General features: G+C 37.9%; 2 protein-coding genes across 2 annotated transcripts; one reads left to right on the top strand and one right to left on the bottom strand.

The window, feature by feature from the left end:
- Positions 1–425: 425 nt before the first annotated feature.
- On the bottom strand, positions 426–9,851 carry slc25a24l (solute carrier family 25 member 24, like). Its single transcript, XM_007250727.3, has 10 exons — positions 5,717–9,851; positions 4,786–4,912; positions 4,372–4,459; positions 3,484–3,595; positions 3,115–3,273; positions 2,558–2,695; positions 2,107–2,214; positions 1,305–1,472; positions 948–1,086; positions 426–640 (listed from the first exon to the last, which is right to left on the bottom strand). Exons 1-10 carry the CDS (start codon positions 5,951–5,953, stop codon positions 456–458), a joined length of 1,461 nt encoding a protein of 486 aa, XP_007250789.3. The 5' UTR covers positions 5,954–9,851; the 3' UTR covers positions 426–455.
- Positions 9,852–9,914: 63 nt separating this feature from the next.
- Positions 9,915–16,190, top strand: dnajb4 (DnaJ heat shock protein family (Hsp40) member B4). The gene is made up of 3 exons (XM_007250664.4): positions 9,915–10,388; positions 12,640–13,223; positions 15,709–16,190. The coding sequence occupies exons 1-3, from the start codon at positions 10,178–10,180 to the stop codon at positions 15,940–15,942; spliced, it is 1,029 nt and encodes a 342-aa protein (XP_007250726.1). The 5' UTR covers positions 9,915–10,177; the 3' UTR covers positions 15,943–16,190.
- The last annotated feature ends 2,128 nt before the right edge of the window (positions 16,191–18,318 follow it).

Here is an 18,318-nt window from a genome sequence, read left to right on the forward strand (position 1 = left end):
GCATAATAAATGGCAAAACTAAAATCTAAATGCACTGGTAACATTTTTATTTATTTTTCCTTGCAATAGGCTGCATGTCTGACAATTAAAATAAAAACACAAAATGGAAAAATCAATAGCAAAGTAACAGTTTGTGATTTAGTTTGTAGAGTGAGTGGCGCTTTAAGTGTCAACATAAAAGGGAAATACAAAGAAAGATTAGCGCTATCTGCTGGTGATTTACTATTCATTGATTCATTTCCCACTTTTTCCCACAGTAGGCGGGGCTACAACCACAGAACCGGTAAGTATAAGCTTACCATTTCTCATGAACACTCCTGTTGTTTAATTGTGCAAAAAGTAAAAGTTTAAAAAATCAGTTCTGTTCAGCTGAACAACTCTTGAAAGCACACAGACCCACAAACACAGGCTAAAGACACATCAGGTGTTTGTCTATACAGGGATTTTATTGCTCATCATAGATGTGTGGAAAGCAGTTCTTCCAGTTTAGAGATGAGGGTGTAATTTAGCAGAGCACACGGGACGGCCCGCACAAAACTAGCCCCCATCCCACTGTAGAAACCTCTCAGCCCGTTCTTCTCATAGATCCCAACCAGTCCATGAAATATATGTGAGGAATTCTGGCAGTTTGATGTAAAAGCTGGAAGAGAGACATGTAACAATATAACAGTTATATTGACAATAAAATAGTCTAAAATATTATATATTATTATATATAATAACTGATGTAATAATTCAGTAATTAATAAGAAGCATACTGTATTTCATAAGAGCTGCATTACATCACTTATTTTACAAAAATGATTATATAATATATTATTTCGTAATGATTAATAAGGCAATAATTAGGCATACAAAAAATTTAGTAGGGTAAAATGTTTTTTCTGGTTTGTTCGGCAGCACAGTATCAGTAATTATAAAAAGCCCCACTGTTTTATACCCCTCACCTTGCGCTTGATGCTGGGTTCTAATGACGGCCAGAGGGTAGCTGCTGGCCTGTCCACACGCGAACGCCACAAAGCTGAAGAACAGCAGTTTGATGTCACTGCGGTTGGCAGGGTTTCGTCTGGCCCAGCTCATTATCGACTGTTAGGACAAACGATGAGGTATGAGCTATTTTTCTTATAACTGTTGTAGTTAAGTATGTTTAAGCATGTTCATGTACAGTAGGGGCAGCAGATGGTAAGAGTATATATTAATAAAGGCACAAATTAACCCTGTGAACACATTGAGGCTATCAGTATAGGCCTTAGCATAACGTATGATCATATATTATTATGAATATGGCCCCTGGTTTGATTTACCTGATGAACAGCACACTCCACTCCAGCATATGGGATCATGCAGAGCAGACTTGGTCTGAAACCTCTGTAGAAAGCTGTCACAGACTCGTTGCTGTAAATGGACTTTGCACATCCCAGGAGTCCGCTGTAGTTACCGGCCTGCTGCAGATTCAGCCTCACCTTCAGAACCTGCGATTGAGAAGCAGAAAACACAGTCCAGTTACTGGTCTTAATGACTTTTTGTTTCTAGTAGAACCAAACCTACCTTTTAACTCAAATGAGCAAAGACTTCTGCTGGCCCCCAGACAAAAACTAGTTGTGAACTGTGTAAGAGGCCGTTTAAATTCTGTGATGGTCAATACAGGAAAGAACAACAACACTTTTTTCAGAATCCACCTTAAGGGGGCTCCTCCCACTATTTACTGACAGTAGTATACAACCAGACTGGAACATGTTCAGCAGTATCCATGCACACCAGCTGTTCACTGTCTTTAACACTAGAACGGATAGAGCTAACGACTAACTGACATTAGTTTCACACACCAAAACCTCAAACTATTTGCTAATAATTAATTAACTTCACATGTCTTTACTCATCTTAATTTTATTTTTAACTGAACTGAGTTTTATATGGTTATATTTGTAGCCACAATCTGTCTGAACTCTGAGAAAGAGACGAGACGCAGCACATTTTGCCTCAATCTTGGTCAAACAACGATAAAACATTTCAGTAAAGATGGTGGTTATAATGTGTTTTATATCATTTGCACAGAAAGGAGAAAGCTTCCTGGGAGTGCTCAGACCTGTGATGTATCTGTGATACCTCTAGGGGGTAAAATGCTGCGTGTGCTACAGCTCCAGACACACAGCCCAGTCCGAAACGCTGCTCCACAGACAGGTGATCTCTCTCGCCCAGGGTCTGCTTCCTCATCTGGGAAACAGACAGAAAGCAGTTTGTAGGATTTGATTGGGAACTGCTCTAATTAATGTGATTATAAACAAGACCTGTGATTTTATTCCAGTATGAATCTGCAGCTTAAAGTGTAGATCATTAAGTGATTCAATTCAAAAATGAGTTTTATGCGTGTTTGACAATAATAATTATCTATTACCTATTAGACACTTTTGCAGAGATAATATATTACAGTGTTGATTTCCAGTAGTTTCTACAGTCTGACAGTGTATAGATTGATAGGTATATTTTAATAACTAGAGAGTGATTTTAACTCAGTATAAAAAGATGGAACATGTGAAACAAGGTTATATTTATACACCTGGGTATACAGGAAACACTGCAGTGTGGACTGTGGTGTTCCTTTAAGCACATTAACAGCATTTCCCTGCCACATGGACCTCAAGCCTCCAGTTCTCAGATCTTGCAAACCCAAAGACACAGCCTTGGAGCCATAAACCTAGAAAACAAGGGAAGGAACATCTATAAAACATCTATAAAAGCTGAACAAAGTTGTCCACAGTTTAAATATTATAAAAAAAGATTTAAAAAATCTGTCAATCAACTAGAAAATGTAATCAGATTAATCACAACAATATTCTGTGATTAGCTGTGATTAATCGCATTTGTTCTTCTTAAGGGGCAAGTTTTACAGTGGATATTTAAATGTAAATAAAAGAATGAATGTAAAACATGTAAAATGCAATTATATTTAGTTTTAGTGGTCTCAATTAAAATACTGGTGTATATTTCTATGTTTGAGGGGAGATTAAAAAAAACAACGTGGGGTGCCGGAATAAAGAATGCATGATAAATATAGATAGAGGAAACTTTTTTTTACTTTATTGTAAACATCTCAGCTTGTTTGAGCTGAAATACCTGTAGCTGAGTCTTTAATCGGTCAATGGGAGCCGTCACAGTTCTGGAAACAGCGTCAGACAGACCTGCAGCCAGGATGAAGTTCCTCCACTCGGACAGATCCGTCTCCGCCTGAGTGAGCTCTATAGGCATGGATCGACTCTCACCAACGTCAAACACCTGCAGATGGAAGCAGCAAGGAAAGGTGATGATTTAGGAATTCTGTAATTAAATAGTAATAGTAAATTTATACTAAATTAACTGATAAGTAAATCTTAAGTAGAACTGTTTTATGCATTACAAATTTTATTTATCATATATATGCTATAGTATGACAGGGTTCTTTTTTATTGGATTACAAGTCCAGGCAGTAATAAGTGTGCTCTTTACCAGTGTGTGCTTCCATGAGGATATAAGCTCTCTGATATTTTCTGCTGGGTTGATGATCACATGTTGCAGGAATTCCCCCCAATCCACAGTCATGGAGCTGTCCTCATCCATCCTAATAATGAACAGAAAAAGAATTAACAGAGTTAACAGAGAACCATCTCTGTTTATACCCAATCCCAGCAGTACAGACAGCAATATGATCATATGATGTACATGATGATGATATATAAAGTATATGTAGCCAATTAAAATGTTAATTAGCAATTGTAAAAAAGAAAAAAAGGCAAATTTCATGCATCTTGGCATGTTCTCCTCCACCAGTCTTACACACTGATTTTGGATAACTTTATGCCTTAACTCCTGGTGCAAAAAAAATTCAAGAGGTTTTCAACTTGGTAAAATCAAAGAAACTCATTGTTTTCAAATGAAATGGTCTCTTATTTTGTCCAGAGCTGTATATATACATATAAATATCTTTTACTTTATATTTTACCACAGTTAGTTCCGACCCTGCAATGTGATTGGCTGAGAGATGTTCTGTGAGTTATCATTATCAGCCAGTAATGCACTGTAACCGAAGCACTCCATGTATGACTCCGCCACATACAGGTATCCTAGCAATAATGCAGCGCTTACAAGCCAAACAGCGCAGCTTAGATACAGAGTATCAGTATCTAAAGTTAGTGGGTATAAAGCATGCAGTGATGATCCTGGCCTTTCTGTTAAAGCAAATAAGGCTTTTCCTCCTTCCTCCTCCTTCAGTAAATATCAGTGGGAAAATGTTTCATTCCCAGTAGGTCTATTCCCTCTGAAAAGACCATGATCATCACGATTATTAAATCAGGGGGTTTGGATGCATTCAGCATAACCAGTAGCAGCAGGTCTTACATCTGGATGATTCTCTTTGCGCTCTGCTTTGATATGACCACACCTAATTCCTTAAACACATTTACGATATCCTCCTGGTCAATGACTCCTAATCAGAAGAGAAATCAATGTAAACACAATATATTTAATAAAAACAGTGCATCAACCAACCAAAAATATACTATTAAAGCGCTCAGCTCACGGCTAAACAATGCATCTGATGTCTGCTTCTTTACTTTATAACTGGAGATGCTAGGCTAACAGGTTTGCTAACAAAACTGGTGACAGTCCAAGTGCAGTGTTTGTTAGTATTACTTTGTCTGGCAGCTAATGAAGCACACTAAAGATATAAAACCTGTCTTAAATGATTAACTGCCTCTGAACTCAATTTTTACTTGATTTACTAATTTAGCGAAATATTTGAGGAATGCACACCACGGTTGTTCTTATCAAGGTTCTGAAAGTCAATCTTCCACTTCTTTTCTTGGTCCATTATATAGTTCAGGAACTCCTCGTAATTAAGTCGTCCATCCTGATCACGGTCACTGTTGCTCACGATGATCTGAAAAGAAAAAACAAGATTTCTCACATTTTTACAAGCATCATTTCATTTAACAGTAAAGCACAGTATAGTATATCAAGTATAGTATAACAAGTGATAGTAAAAGGAATATTCTTCATAGGATTGTAGAGTATGTTACAGGAAGATATGATGCAGTATTGTTATGAGCTATAGTTTAGTAATTCAAAATAAAATTATAGTATTAAGTGTGGTAAGCTGATTATATGGTAAATTACATTACATTTGGCAGACGCTTTTGTCCAAAGCAACTTACAATAGTCAAGTACAAGTAATAGGAATTAAGATAAACCATTTTTAGATAGGGCTTAAAGGAGGTCGAAGGGAAATAAAGGGATAGAGAAGTGAAGGAGGGGAAGAAGGAAATGAGGTTAGAAATACTGAAAGGTAAAATATAACAGCTATACAAGCTATAGTAATAAGCTATAGTATAGTCTTTCAACATAATTGCATTACTGACTTATCATACAATAAACAGACATGACCTCAATAATTTTGATAACTGTGATATCATCTAGTATATATAGTACAGTATATAGTATTGTTTATAGTATAGTATAGTATATATGTATATCCATAGAAAGAATATAGTATAAAGCATAAAGTACAGTGTAGTACAGTTGTGTACAGTATAATAAAGTACAGTATAGTGCAATATAGTATTGTGCATTATAGTACGATACAGTATTGTGTATATCTGGATGCAGGTCAGGCTGTTGTTGTTGTTGGTGGTGTGTGTGTGTGTGTGTGTGTGTAGGAGGATGTTAGCCTGTAAGAGAGACTCACCCGGGCTTTCTCTTCACCACACACCACCCCAACCCTCCTCATCTCCTCCTGCAGCTCCTCCACCGAGATAAACCCATCCCTGTTCCGGTCCAGCTTACAGAACAAGCTCTCAAACTGCTCCATCACCTCCTGATCCACTGATCCACACTCACAGCTACAGCTACAGTCTGCTAACAGAGCTGCAGCATCAGCATCAGCACCAGCATCAGCACCAGACCCACGTGAGCCTCCATTCATCCCTTTAACTAAAAGGAACAGTACACAGGATTACATGATTATAGAAAGAGACATTCAGCTTTATAAATCAGTGTAGTTTATAATTAATGACCTGGTTTATTTAGTTAACATATTGAATTAATAAACTGGATTGAGTAACAATAAACTATGTAAATGTTGTGTTTTATAAATAAGGTATGTATAGTGTAATATTTAAAATATATTCATTATATTCGATATGACTAGATTTGTGCTTATACATACACATATACATTACCAATCAAAAGTTTGGACACAACTCTTCTCATTCTCATTCTTCTAATTTCCTATTTTATGATTTTTTACTATTTAAATGTAATACTAAAAAACTATATTAAAGCTATTAATAATTAAAGAAGTTATTTATGAAACAAAAAATTGCTAAACAAACCAAGAAAATGTTTTTTTTTTTTATTAAGAAATTTTGTGTTGTTTTAATACCAATAAAATATGAAAAAACGAAATTCTGACTGCAAACTAAACAGGTTTGCATTGCAGAAATAAAACGTTGTCTGTCTTTTGTCTTTCTCTTTATTAAACTCTTGAATAATTAGTTTCATAATCCAGTTTTTTTTTGTCTCTTTTCTATAATCAGCAGGATGGCTGGATGCTGTCTGCCTCTGCAGGTAAAACGCTGAGTCATGGGAGATTTCACCCACTGGAGTTCCTGCAGTTCCGCTTATTGACCAGCAGGCGCCGCCAAAAATCTTATAAAAAAGCTTATAATAGTCTAATAAAATGTATGTAAGTTTATGTTGCATTAATTATTTTTTTTTTTATTATTTAAATAATAGTGATCAAGCTTACAAAGTACAAAAGATTCTTATAGATTCTTGTAGATCTATTATTGTTAAAGCAAAACACTATTTTACCTATATGAGAATCTAATGCTTTAAGATCAGGCAACTGCTGATCAATATAAATATGCTGACAGTAAATAATTCAGATTTAAGAGGAGGCAGGAGGAGACTTGTAAAATGACTCACCATACACTTTAAAAACACCTACCCTATACTCACTTTTACTTTATCAGCTCCACCTACTGAAGAGTCCCACTGAATAGATCATGTAAAGCAACACTATTCCAAATATGTGCCCATAAACATATCATTATTAAATTAATGTCCCAGGCCTGTTGCAACAAGAAAACCAAACCAACCAATTGGCTTGTGACCCGAGCAAGCCTGGGGCCCACCAGCCAATGAATTTACTGCTAAGATAAACTTTAAATTAGCTTTCAATTAGCTGTCAATGCAGGGAAGTACAGTGGTATTAAAAAAAGTTTGGGCACCCCTGATCCTTTTTTATGATTTTCCTTTATAAATCATTGGTTGTTAGGATCAGCAATTTCAGTTAAATATATCATACAGCAGATGAACACAGTGATGTATTTCGATAATTCAAATGAAGTTTATAGGATTATTAATTATTTAAACAAAATTAGGCAGGCACATAATTTAGGGAACCCAGACAGAAAAGTGACATATTTTACAATATTTAGTAGATCCTCCTTTTGAAGAAATATAACAGCCTTTAAAAGCTTCCTATAGCTTCCAATGAGAGTCTGGCTTCTGGTTTAAGGTATTTTGGATCATTCTTCTTTACAAAACATTCAAAACATCTCCAGTTCATTGTACTTGTTCCTCTGCATGAATGCTTTAGTAGATTTTGAGCAGTGTGTTTAGTGTTCAGGGTCGTTGTCTTGTTGAAGGATCCAGGCCCGGCTCTTCGCTTTAACTTCAACTTCAACTTTCTCACTGATTCTTCAACATTTTTCTGAAGAATCTGCTTATACTGACTGGAATCCATGAGACCCTCAACTTTAACAAGATTCCCAGTACCTGCACTGATCACACAGCCCCACAGCATCAAACCAAGAACAGCTCTGTAAAAGACTGACTGGCTCTATTTAGCACCATTAGGGGTATTAATAGTGCTGATAGTTCAGTGGACTTTCCGTCCCTGAAGGGTGGGCTGGTGGGGGGATTCTGTCTTTTAATATCACAGATATCTAACTTGCTATTTATAGGGAATGATCTGTAGTAGCCTACATCTGTGGCAGCTTTGTTTCCGGCTAAGTGACGCAGAAAGCCAAGAAGCCCCCTAGGTCCACAGCGTTGGTTAGCTAGCTAGCAGGCTAAAACCACTGTTTTTTGGAGTTTTCGATGGGTTGTAAGCTGCCTGGGGAGACATAAAACTTCAAAAAGTGTACCACTAACACCTCCTGAAATCCGTCATGATGTTTTAGAGATGTTCTGGCTCTGTTGTTTACATGTCACTATTTGGCACGTGTGAAAAATTGCATAACTGACTATTCACTGGCTGCCCAATATATCCATTCGTTATAGGTGCTATTGGAACTGGATAATCAATGTTTAAAAATGTCATGTATAGATACATATAGCCCTATAACTGACTAGTGAAATATTTATACTTTTGATACATTAAATACTAAATATTTGGAGATTAATTTGTTGCAAACACAAGTTTGTTGGTGATGTTATTTAGATTAGCTCATGATCAACAATGGGCAATTTTTATTTTTGAATTTAAGGGTCAATTTTAACTGGTCTACCAGCTTAACCAACCTGACCTAGCTAGTCAACCAGCAGTATGACCAGGCAGACTAGCTGACCAGCATGACCACTATACACAAGCTTGTTGAACAGCATGACTATTTTAATGTTCTTTCCATTATTAAGAAATTGTGTTAATAATTGTGAATGTTAGTAGACCATTACAGCATGAAACTTGTGGGAAAGCTGTCCTTGTGTTTTGTTATCAAGATCAAAACCAGATGTTCAGCTCTATGAGAACATTTAATTTTTTTATTATGACATATTTTCTTCAGAATCTGATAGAGGTGTTCTTCCAAAGCTTGTGACTGAGCATTTTCCCCTCAGAGTGAAGACAAATTAGCTTTTTTAGTTAAGATAATGGCCAATTAATCAAAATAAACAGACGTTTTTGGAGGGGTGAGGAGGTGAATGATAACAACTCTCACCCCAGGAGAGTATAAGAGCTGAGAATTGTTTTGGGCAGTTCATTTAATTAAGCCGGCTACAGGAATCATAAACCTGACTGAATGGCTACTGCTAGCAACTAGTGGAAGTGGCCCCCTCACACTTGTTGTACTTCCCTGCATTGGCCATTACAGAATTTAAAGAAGCTTTAAAACCCCTGATATTTTCTGACTCCACCCTCAGCTCAAATTTTAAAAAGTCTAAAAGAAATGACAGGGGTAGTTTAGGCAAGGCAGTGGCTGATGTATGGGTTTAGAGGTGGGGCAGAAGCAAGAGTTGATTGGCTGAGCTGCAGCAGCAGCAGTGTGCCTCTGATAGTGCTTTTCCTCCGATGTGGAATCAGGACCGTTCTGGTTCACAAACCAAATTTTGAAGCTGTTTGCCGTGTTTCCACCAAGAAAAGTAGGTAACGGAACCCGAAATGTTTGTTCACAGCAGAAATGATGCCATATGATGTGATGTGTGTAGGTTAGAAAATGTTTATAAAAAAATTTAAGTATGGTTTTATTACTTCAAAAGAATACATTACAGCTATTGATGGAAAACATATGGTTTAGGGTTCATAACCAGCCATTGGGGTCCCCAGGCCAGCTCAGGGCCCTATAGGGCGACTGTTTAGTTTGCTTGCCCTGTTGCAACGGGCCTGTTCTTTAGGTTTGGTCATCAAATAAACAGCTGAAAGACCAAATTAAATGGTTTTAAAATGGACATAAGACACTATTAGGCCGATACTTTCTTCGTGCCACTTTCTTGTAACAAAACAAATCCTAAAAATAACCTAAATATGAGTTTCCTGGCTTGATTTATTGGTACATTTATCTTCACTAATTTGAGAGTGTGGACGTAGGGGATGACGTGCCGCTCGGCGTTAGCTTTTCTAGAAAGAGCCCACGGTTTCTAGGGGTGCAGTATTGGACCGAGGGAGGGCGGAATGGCTATTTAAAGAGGGAACCAAGGAGAGAGGCAGAAAAACAGAGTAAAACACGAGCCAGAGCATCGAGTAACCGCCTCCATATAGCCGGACGAGCTGCCTTCGTCGTGCCATCACTCATCTATCTCCACTTATCCACCATCTCCACCTCTTCCAGCGGATAACTGACACGTTCATATGCTGGTTATTTCCTATTTTTCCAAAGGATAACCGTCTCAGTCTGCCTCAGTCTTCTCTCAGGAGGCTGAAAACATGGGAAAAGACTATTACAAAATACTGGGGATCTCGAAAGGAGCCGCAGAAGAGGACATTAAAAAGGCGTACAGAAAACAGGCTCTGAAATGGCACCCCGATAAAAACAAGGCGCCCAACGCCAGCGAGAAATTTAAGGAGATAGCCGAGGCTTACGAGGTGCTGAGCGACCCGAAAAAACGAGAGATATACGACCAACACGGAGAGGAAGGTAAGGACATCACATCTCTCCCTCTCCGGCTTCTTATTCGCTCGCCAGCTTGTCTTTTACGAACTTCTCCGTTCCACCTTAACGGTGCAGCAGTAACCGCTGGCATTGATGCGGCGTTTAAGGTGGACTGGCAAATCCTTAAAAAATCATAAAACAAGACAACTTCACCCTGATTCTAGTATTTTCAAAGCAGGTACAGATATAAATAAGTACAATATGCCATATCTGCTTCATACAAACAGTGTCAGTCCTTTATTAGCTGGTTAAGGATTAAAATCCCGTGTTTTAACCGCTGTACCTTTTAAGGTGGAACGGAGAAATTAATAAAACAGTCAAATTCACCCTGATTCTTGTATTGTGAAAGCAGATACAGATATAAATAAGTATAATGTGCAATAATCTAATTTATATAAACATTGTCAGATATGTATTAGCTGGTTAAGTATTAAAATCCAGTGTTTTAACTGCTGCACCTTTTAAGGTAGACTGTCAAATTCATACAACACCCAAATTCATAAAACAAGCCAAATTCTCCCTGATTCTCACATTTACAGAGCAGGTAAAGATACAACGATGTTATTTGTGCCGCATTAGTTTAATATAACTTAATTACTGTCAGGCCTTTATTAGCTGGCGAAGCTGCTGCACCACTTAAGGTGGAACGACCTAATTCCTAAAACAGCCAAATTCACCCTGATTTTAATATTGTCAGAGATGACATGAGGCAATACAAACATATCATAGCATGTATGTTTCATTTCATCATTGTCAGACCACAGTATTTAAAAACAGTGTTTAACTGCTGCAACATTTAAGGTGGAACAGACAAATTCCTAAAACAAGGGACATCACCCTGATTCTCAATTTCTTAGAACAGAGAACAAGCTTAAAAAGACATGATGCAGTAAAATGTGCCATATCTATGTAACGTTAATATAATCATTTCCAAACCTTTAATATATACGATTATCCCTATTTTAGCTAATGTAGCAGCATTCCTAGCCTGCCTTTGCTAAAACGTCAGTGAGCACGTCTCTAAGAGACCACATAATTAGCCATATTGGGACAAAAACGTTGTCATAAACCCAAGCTATAGTGGTCATGGTTTGTGTGGTCAAATCACATCTGGCACAGCGCTTACTTGAGTGTTTTAGGACATAATTGCAACCCATTAGTCTGTAATGAGTGGTGAATACAAATAGAACACTGAAGGAATGCAGACTAGTGAATGGCCTACATACTGTGTAGAATTATTCAGAATTATTTTATAAAGCCTGTCTTATATATATGTATATACAGTATGTTTCATATTATAGCTTATTTTGGGCTATTTGTGCTCTCAGTATAAGACAAATAGCTAGATATCTGAAATGGTACATTCAGTACCATCAGTATTGATGTACCTCACTACCTTCTAAATCTATCACTGAAAGCAACTATAACTACATTATTTGTTGGGATTCCAGAGACACTGAGGAGCAATTGCATGAAACAGTGTCCTAAAATCTCCATCTTGAGGTGTACACTGTGTGCTTAACAGTTATGTGCCTTCTAGAAGTGACAGGAAGGGGGCATCAACAAATTTATGTCTCAGAACATAGAGCCACAAGTTCCACTTTTTGTGTAATCAGGTTGAAGGTGCTGGCTTAAAGCAGAATTCAATCTTCTGTAATACTGTTATTGATATCTAAAACAATTCATAGTGGATTTGATGGGTAATTGATTTGTTTTTTATTGTAGAGAAGCTCTCATAGCACTTTTCCACCAAAAGAACTCTGGTTCTTGAACCAGCTCTGTTTGGGCTTATAGGAACTGTGGTGCTTTTCAGCGAACCAGCACGCGTTTCCACTAGTTTTAGTGGAATCATCAAAATGTCACAAACAGAGGATGTTGCAAAGTGGCGATGAACACGATTTGCAATGAAGAACCTAGTATTCTGGTTCAGGAACCTTCTTTTGTTGGTTAAAACGTGGTAAATGGTTCAAAATTAGGTGTAAAAGCACTATAGGACTTTTCAGTACTGACCATTGAACTTTTTTTTTTTTTAACCATACAAACTCACCAGTAAACGTTTGCAATGTTGATGGCGGCAAAATAGATAGCAAATTCTGATGTAATTTGATGTACCTTTTGAGACAGTAAACCTTTTCTTAAGGGTTGAACACCAAACCACATTAAATAATTAATTCACATTCTAACCATCTAGTTCTGTGGAAATTTCCAAAAAATCAATGTATCTCCTGATTTCCAGGTCTTAAAGGTGGTGGCGGCCCCACTGATGGACAAGGCAGCAACTTCACCTACACCTTTCATGGAGACCCCCACGCAACTTTCGCCACCTTCTTCGGCGGCGCCAACCCGTTCGAGATGTTCTTCGGCAGGAAGGTGAACGGCAGGGACGACGACGACATGGAAGTGGACGGCAGCGACCCGTTCGGCTCCTTCACCAGCTTTAACATCAACGGCTTCCCCCGTGGCGAGCGGCCCGTGGGCTTGGGTGGGCAGCCGCGGAGCAGGAAGCAGGACCCTGCCATTCACCATGAGCTGAGAGTGTCCCTGGAGGAGGTCTTTCACGGCTGCACCAAGCGAATGAAGATCTCACGCAAGCGGCTGAACCCAGATGGACGCACCATGAGGACAGAGGACAAGATCTTGACCATCGAGATTAAGCGTGGCTGGAAGGAAGGCACAAAGATCACATTCCCCCGAGAGGGTGATGAAGCACCCAACACCATCCCAGCTGACATAGTGTTCGTCATCAAGGACAAGCCTCACGCCCACTTCAGGAGAGAGGGGTCGGATATTGTCTACCCAGTGCGCGTCAGTCTGCGGCAGGTGAGGATGTCCAGATCTGGCTTTAGTTTAAGAGTGGGGGTCCCAAAAGTGCAAATAAATGTCAAAAATTAGTTATGATATCAAAACATTGCCCAAGCTACTTATTGGCTTATTGTAAATTTCTACACAGCCAGCAGACAGTCTGGATTTTGCCCTATTGCTTTTGTTTTTCATGCCCAGTGTTGTTAATTTTTCAGTATCAATGCATGAATTTGGGGAGTGAAGCTTCTAAAGGAAGACTGACTGAGTGGTCTGGCATGATCGCTTTTTTGTAACTTGATATATGAACAGTGTCTATAAATATATCTTCAGATTAATGGAAATAATATATTATAGATGGCCAAAAAAGTTGCATGACTATGTCTTTAACTATTATGACACATAGATCAGCTATAAATTTTAAAACACTTCAGTGGCTCCTGTACTGGGCAGCAAGTGAATTTGATGGGTTGAAAGCAGAAAAAATTGGCAACCATAAAAATCTTAAACACTTTGAATGACTTGCGTTGTCCAATTAAATTGTTTTAATATATGCAAATTGGTTTTATACAAGGAATAAGTATATAAATGTATATTTATAAATATAAATGTACAAATGAGCTTCGTAACACTTTCTAGTGAGCAGCATATAGGTTCATATTGTTCAATTAAACTATATGTTAATATTTTCTAAACCCACCCAACATTCTCTGCAGCTTTTCTCCACGCTGTATTACGCTGATTCCCTGTAAATCAGCGGTGATTGATCATAAAGGACAGGAAAGCCTGAAACCGCAATGATTAGTTTTTTTCCATGTTTCTTTTGCCAAAAGAACTGCAACGATTGGTCGACATAATCGACAATGGTGATAATAAAATATTGTTGACAAAGTGCTTGGAACAGAAATAAAGTGGGGGACAAGTTAGAGCTGCTCAGTTCACACTTAGTTCCCACTCAGCTTGGTGTGTCACTATTTTAATTAGCTATGGGAACTTGTGTTAGAGACTGGGAAACAGGGTGACATTCACACAAAAGAACATCAAACATGCAAAAGAGCAAGAGCTAATCGGCTAATGGAATAAATAATTTACAGATTAGTTGCGACTATTTTTTAGCCTGTAATGGAGCTGCTAGAGCCTTCCATTAAATCTCTATATTAAATATTTTTTAAACTTCTGATTCATTCAGTAACAGAATGACTAGACCACTTCCTACTATAGGCCTACAGCATATAGTACATTGGCTGTTGATCAAGTTGTTGGTTTCATAAGTCAATGAAAGCATTTTTGTTATTTTTGTTAGCTCAGGCTCGATTTGACTGAGGCCATTTACAATCCAGGCACAACACAACAGCGCTGCCTTTCACTTCCCACTGATTCTGCCATAGAAGGAGCTACTAGTAAGCCAAGAACAGATTTAAGGGGGTGGATGCTTGTCTTTAGCCACCGAACAGCTGATCTAACATGCGTCTCTCGCTGCTTATGCTTCACATTACATAAGAAGTGCACTGACTTGAGAGTAGATGTGAAATCTGCTGCCCAAGATTGTACAACACTCTGTAGTCCAGACAGGAATAACAGCGATCCACCGGCTTGTTCATTCGATTTCTCTCTGAAGTAAATTTTAAGACTAAAGGCGTTTTGTTACACCTGTAGTTGGTTTATATGGTCTGGATCTGTTCATAAATTTGTTTATTTGGACTTTGTACCTCTGTTTGGTTTGGTTTCACACAGGCATACACTTAACACACCAAAATGTGCACCTGTAAACTAAGGGAACACGTCTTATCCTCTGATTGGTCAGAGCTGTCTGGAGCAGGAGCGAGAAAGTAAATATATTGAGAAGATTCTGTGTTCCAGTGTGTATATCTGTGCAGTGTGAAGCGGCTTTAACACAAAACGCTGAAAATTTGCTGCTACACTTTCAAACATAGTGTTTTTAATGGGATGTGCAGCACAGATGTATACATAGTAATTGGAGTCGTGCGGCTGCGAGCAGTGAACGCAACACAGACCGTAAACAGCATGGAGCAGCAGAGACAGCATTTGTTCACAGTAATTAGCATTATTTGGCTAATATATCAGATTAAACTAAGCCTTATCAGCAGTTTAGCTTAAATAAAAGGAGTATATTTAATAGCTGGGTTGGATCGAGATTGGATCAAGTTCTCACCACAAGAGAACCGCTTCAGACTTTGTGACTAAACCGGTGGTTTTGATTCACGCCCGAGTGTGATTACTGTTTTTACACCTGCTCAAATGAACCACACTAAGGGAACAAACGAACCAGAATCAGAACCAGTTTTAACCAAACCAAATAGTGCTGGTGTGACAGTACTCTAATCCTACAGCTGTTTCTACTAGTGCAGTTCAATAAGAGATTTGGTTTTTGGTGTTTAGGCAATGATAAGTGGGGTTTATTTCACGTCTATATCTTAAGGATAGTCTTTTTAATTTGTGTTTCTTTGTCAATAATCAACTGATAATTTTTTCATTTTCTTTTCAGTCGTTGTGTGGCTGCTCCGTTACTGTGTCAACGATAGATGGGAAAACGTGCAACATAAAGATAACTGACGTCATCAAACCTGGCATGAGGAAGACAATCGCTGGACAGGGTTTGCCCTTCCCTAAAAACCCAGATCAAAGAGGAGACCTCATAGTGGAGTTTGATGTGAATTTTCCAGACACTCTGCCGACTAACGCCAAGGACGTCCTGAAACGGCACTTGCCCACTTCGTAAAATCAAAGAAAGGGACCGGACTGAAATGACATTCAAGTCCCGAAAACTGTTGTTATTTTTTTTCCCCCACCTGTCCTTGAACTTTATTGACAAATCACTGCTACACCCCATACAGAATGTGCAATCTCTATTTTTTTTTTATCTATTTAGGGTTTAGTATTGTCTGTTTTCTGTTGCATGCTGAAACAAGGTCATAAAAGTGCTACAAGTGCTAACTCCATGTATCAGAAGTAAATGTGGAAATTTGACTTGTTTCCCACCATGGTTTTATTTACTCAATCTCTTCTCGAATCATTTTGACAGGAACTTTTGGAGAAGGAAAGAACTGAAAGACTCTTGACTACATTTTTTGAGTGTGGTCAAAAAATACATTTGTACATTTGTATGTGTTTTACAGAGCAAACACATTTGTGTGTGTTTCTACACATGGCAACACTTTCTTCTGGAAGGAGCTGCCTGAAGAGTGTTTATACAGTGAAGGGTATTACAGCTTCATTTAAACTGTGAAAAATGTGTTGTGGCTGATTTTAATTTACATTTTGCTTCAGAAAATTTTCCAGAGCAGGGCTGTCTGATGTTATGTGCAAAGGGCTGACGTGGCTGCAGGTTTTCTTCCTAAACAACCACTTGTATAATCAATTAATCCGTTTTTAAACAACTGATGACTTGAGATTCTGCCTGGTGGGAATTAAAATGGAATTAAAACGGAATTAAAAGCCTTTATGAGCCTGACATATGATGAGGACAACAACCTAAGGCTTTAGGAACTACAACATGACCTATAAAGATATCCATGGAAGTCTGTTCCAGTTCCAAAAAACAATATACTAGTGCATTTATAAAAATTAGAATATCATTTAAAAAATTGCCTTATTTCAGTGAATCAGTTCAAAATGTGAAATTTGTATATATTATATAAATGTATTACACACAGAGTGATCTATTTTAAGCATTTAATTATTTTATTTTTGATTGTCTATGATTGTGGCTTACAGAAAATAAAAAAAATAAAAAAATAAGTCTCAGAAAATTGTAATATTATCTGAGACCAATTGGTACTTTTGGCAGTGTGGGCAGTGTGCCAAATCCTGCTGGAAAATGAAATCCGCATGAAGTGCTGTAAGATTCTGAGGGAAAACAAAACTGCACTGACTTTAGACTTGATACAAAAACACAGTGGATCAACACCAATGATGACCAGATGACATGGTGTTATAATACTTATATTCATATAGAGTATAGATTTTAGTTTAAACCTAATGGATGTAAAACAGCTGGAAAGGGATGATCCAGATGTTGCTGAAGGTAGTCTACCAAATCCAAACATCCACCAGGGGACGCCACTGGTTTAGCTGCTCCCTGGTGTACATACAGTTCCTGCTCTTCTGTCTCCAGCTGCCAAGGAAATGTTGGACTAATCAGGCTGGAAATTGTGTGTTTGTGATTTATAATGATGAAATAACATATAATTACATAATTTGCTGTACCCTTATTTGTTAGCGCTACTGCAGATTGTGTTTAGTTTAATTGTAGGTTTTACAAAACCCAAAAAGAAAGAGCCAAAGAGTTGAGCCAAGTGCTACTGCTACAAAAACTAGCAGTGCTGTGAAGCTCTGCATTAGATCTAGAGTTTATATACTGCATAAAGGAGTCCTCCTCCACCTGACATTTAACAAGGAGGTCTGATTCACTTGTAATTGAGGGTGACTAAGAGGATGAGCTAAAGCATGTGGGCATATGTCTACTGTTTTACTTCTAAAGTACACAGTGAAATCGTTTAGTGTTTAACACAGCGGACATTACCCTAAAAGTATATTTTCTTAGGATAGCTCTGGTAAAAATATTTGTTAATGTGAATAGCTACGCAAGTAAAATATGATGTACAAAAAATCCTGAAACTATTTAGGGTTGTTCCGGTATTTCTTTGAAATGTCATATTTGTGCAGGTAAGACTGCACAGTAGAATAGTGCACCACTACTCCAGAGTCTAACCAATCTTCCTGAAAGTCCTTAGCAGTAATTATTGTTTTTATTTACAATTCTTTCAATCCTATGCACAGAGTTCTTGATTTTTTGACCATAGCTTGACCTAGAGTGTTTCATCTTCAGATCTAATGGCTTCTAAACCCTATTACCTAGTAACTTTACCAGCAACTTTACCACAGTTACCATAGTAACTTTTCAATGATGTTATTCATTTATTTCAAAACAGTCATACACTCAGTACTGTCCAACGTTTTGTTAAAATAGTGTACAGTTATCTGAATGTTTGACTGTAATTTCATCAACTCTGTGTGATAACATTCCTAGCTTAGACTAGTCCAAGACTTGCCCTAATCAAGGCTAGTTGCACTCTCTCAGGACTCCGGCAGCTGA

This window comes from Astyanax mexicanus, chromosome 8 (genome assembly GCF_023375975.1).
Source record: "Astyanax mexicanus isolate ESR-SI-001 chromosome 8, AstMex3_surface, whole genome shotgun sequence".
NCBI lineage: Eukaryota > Metazoa > Chordata > Actinopteri > Characiformes > Acestrorhamphidae > Astyanax > Astyanax mexicanus.

Bases quoted from the DNA above. Each gene is read 5' to 3' on its own strand.
- slc25a24l (XM_007250727.3), bottom strand. From the start codon at position 5,953: ATGAATGGAGGCTCACGTGGGTCTGGTGCTGATGCTGGTGCTGATGCT. The intron at 3,274-3,483 runs GTAAAGAGCACA...TTCCATCTGCAG, and splicing joins CCTCATGGAAGCACACACTG to GTGTTTGACGTTGGTGAGAG. The intron at 1,473-2,106 runs GTATCACAGATA...TCTCAATCGCAG, and splicing joins CAGCATTTTACCCCCTAGAG to GTTCTGAAGGTGAGGCTGAA.
- dnajb4 (XM_007250664.4), top strand. From the start codon at position 10,178: ATGGGAAAAGACTATTACAAAATACTGGGGATCTCGAAAGGAGCCGCA. The intron at 10,389-12,639 runs GTAAGGACATCA...CCTGATTTCCAG, and splicing joins CGACCAACACGGAGAGGAAG to GTCTTAAAGGTGGTGGCGGC. The intron at 13,224-15,708 runs GTGAGGATGTCC...TTTTCTTTTCAG, and splicing joins TGCGCGTCAGTCTGCGGCAG to TCGTTGTGTGGCTGCTCCGT.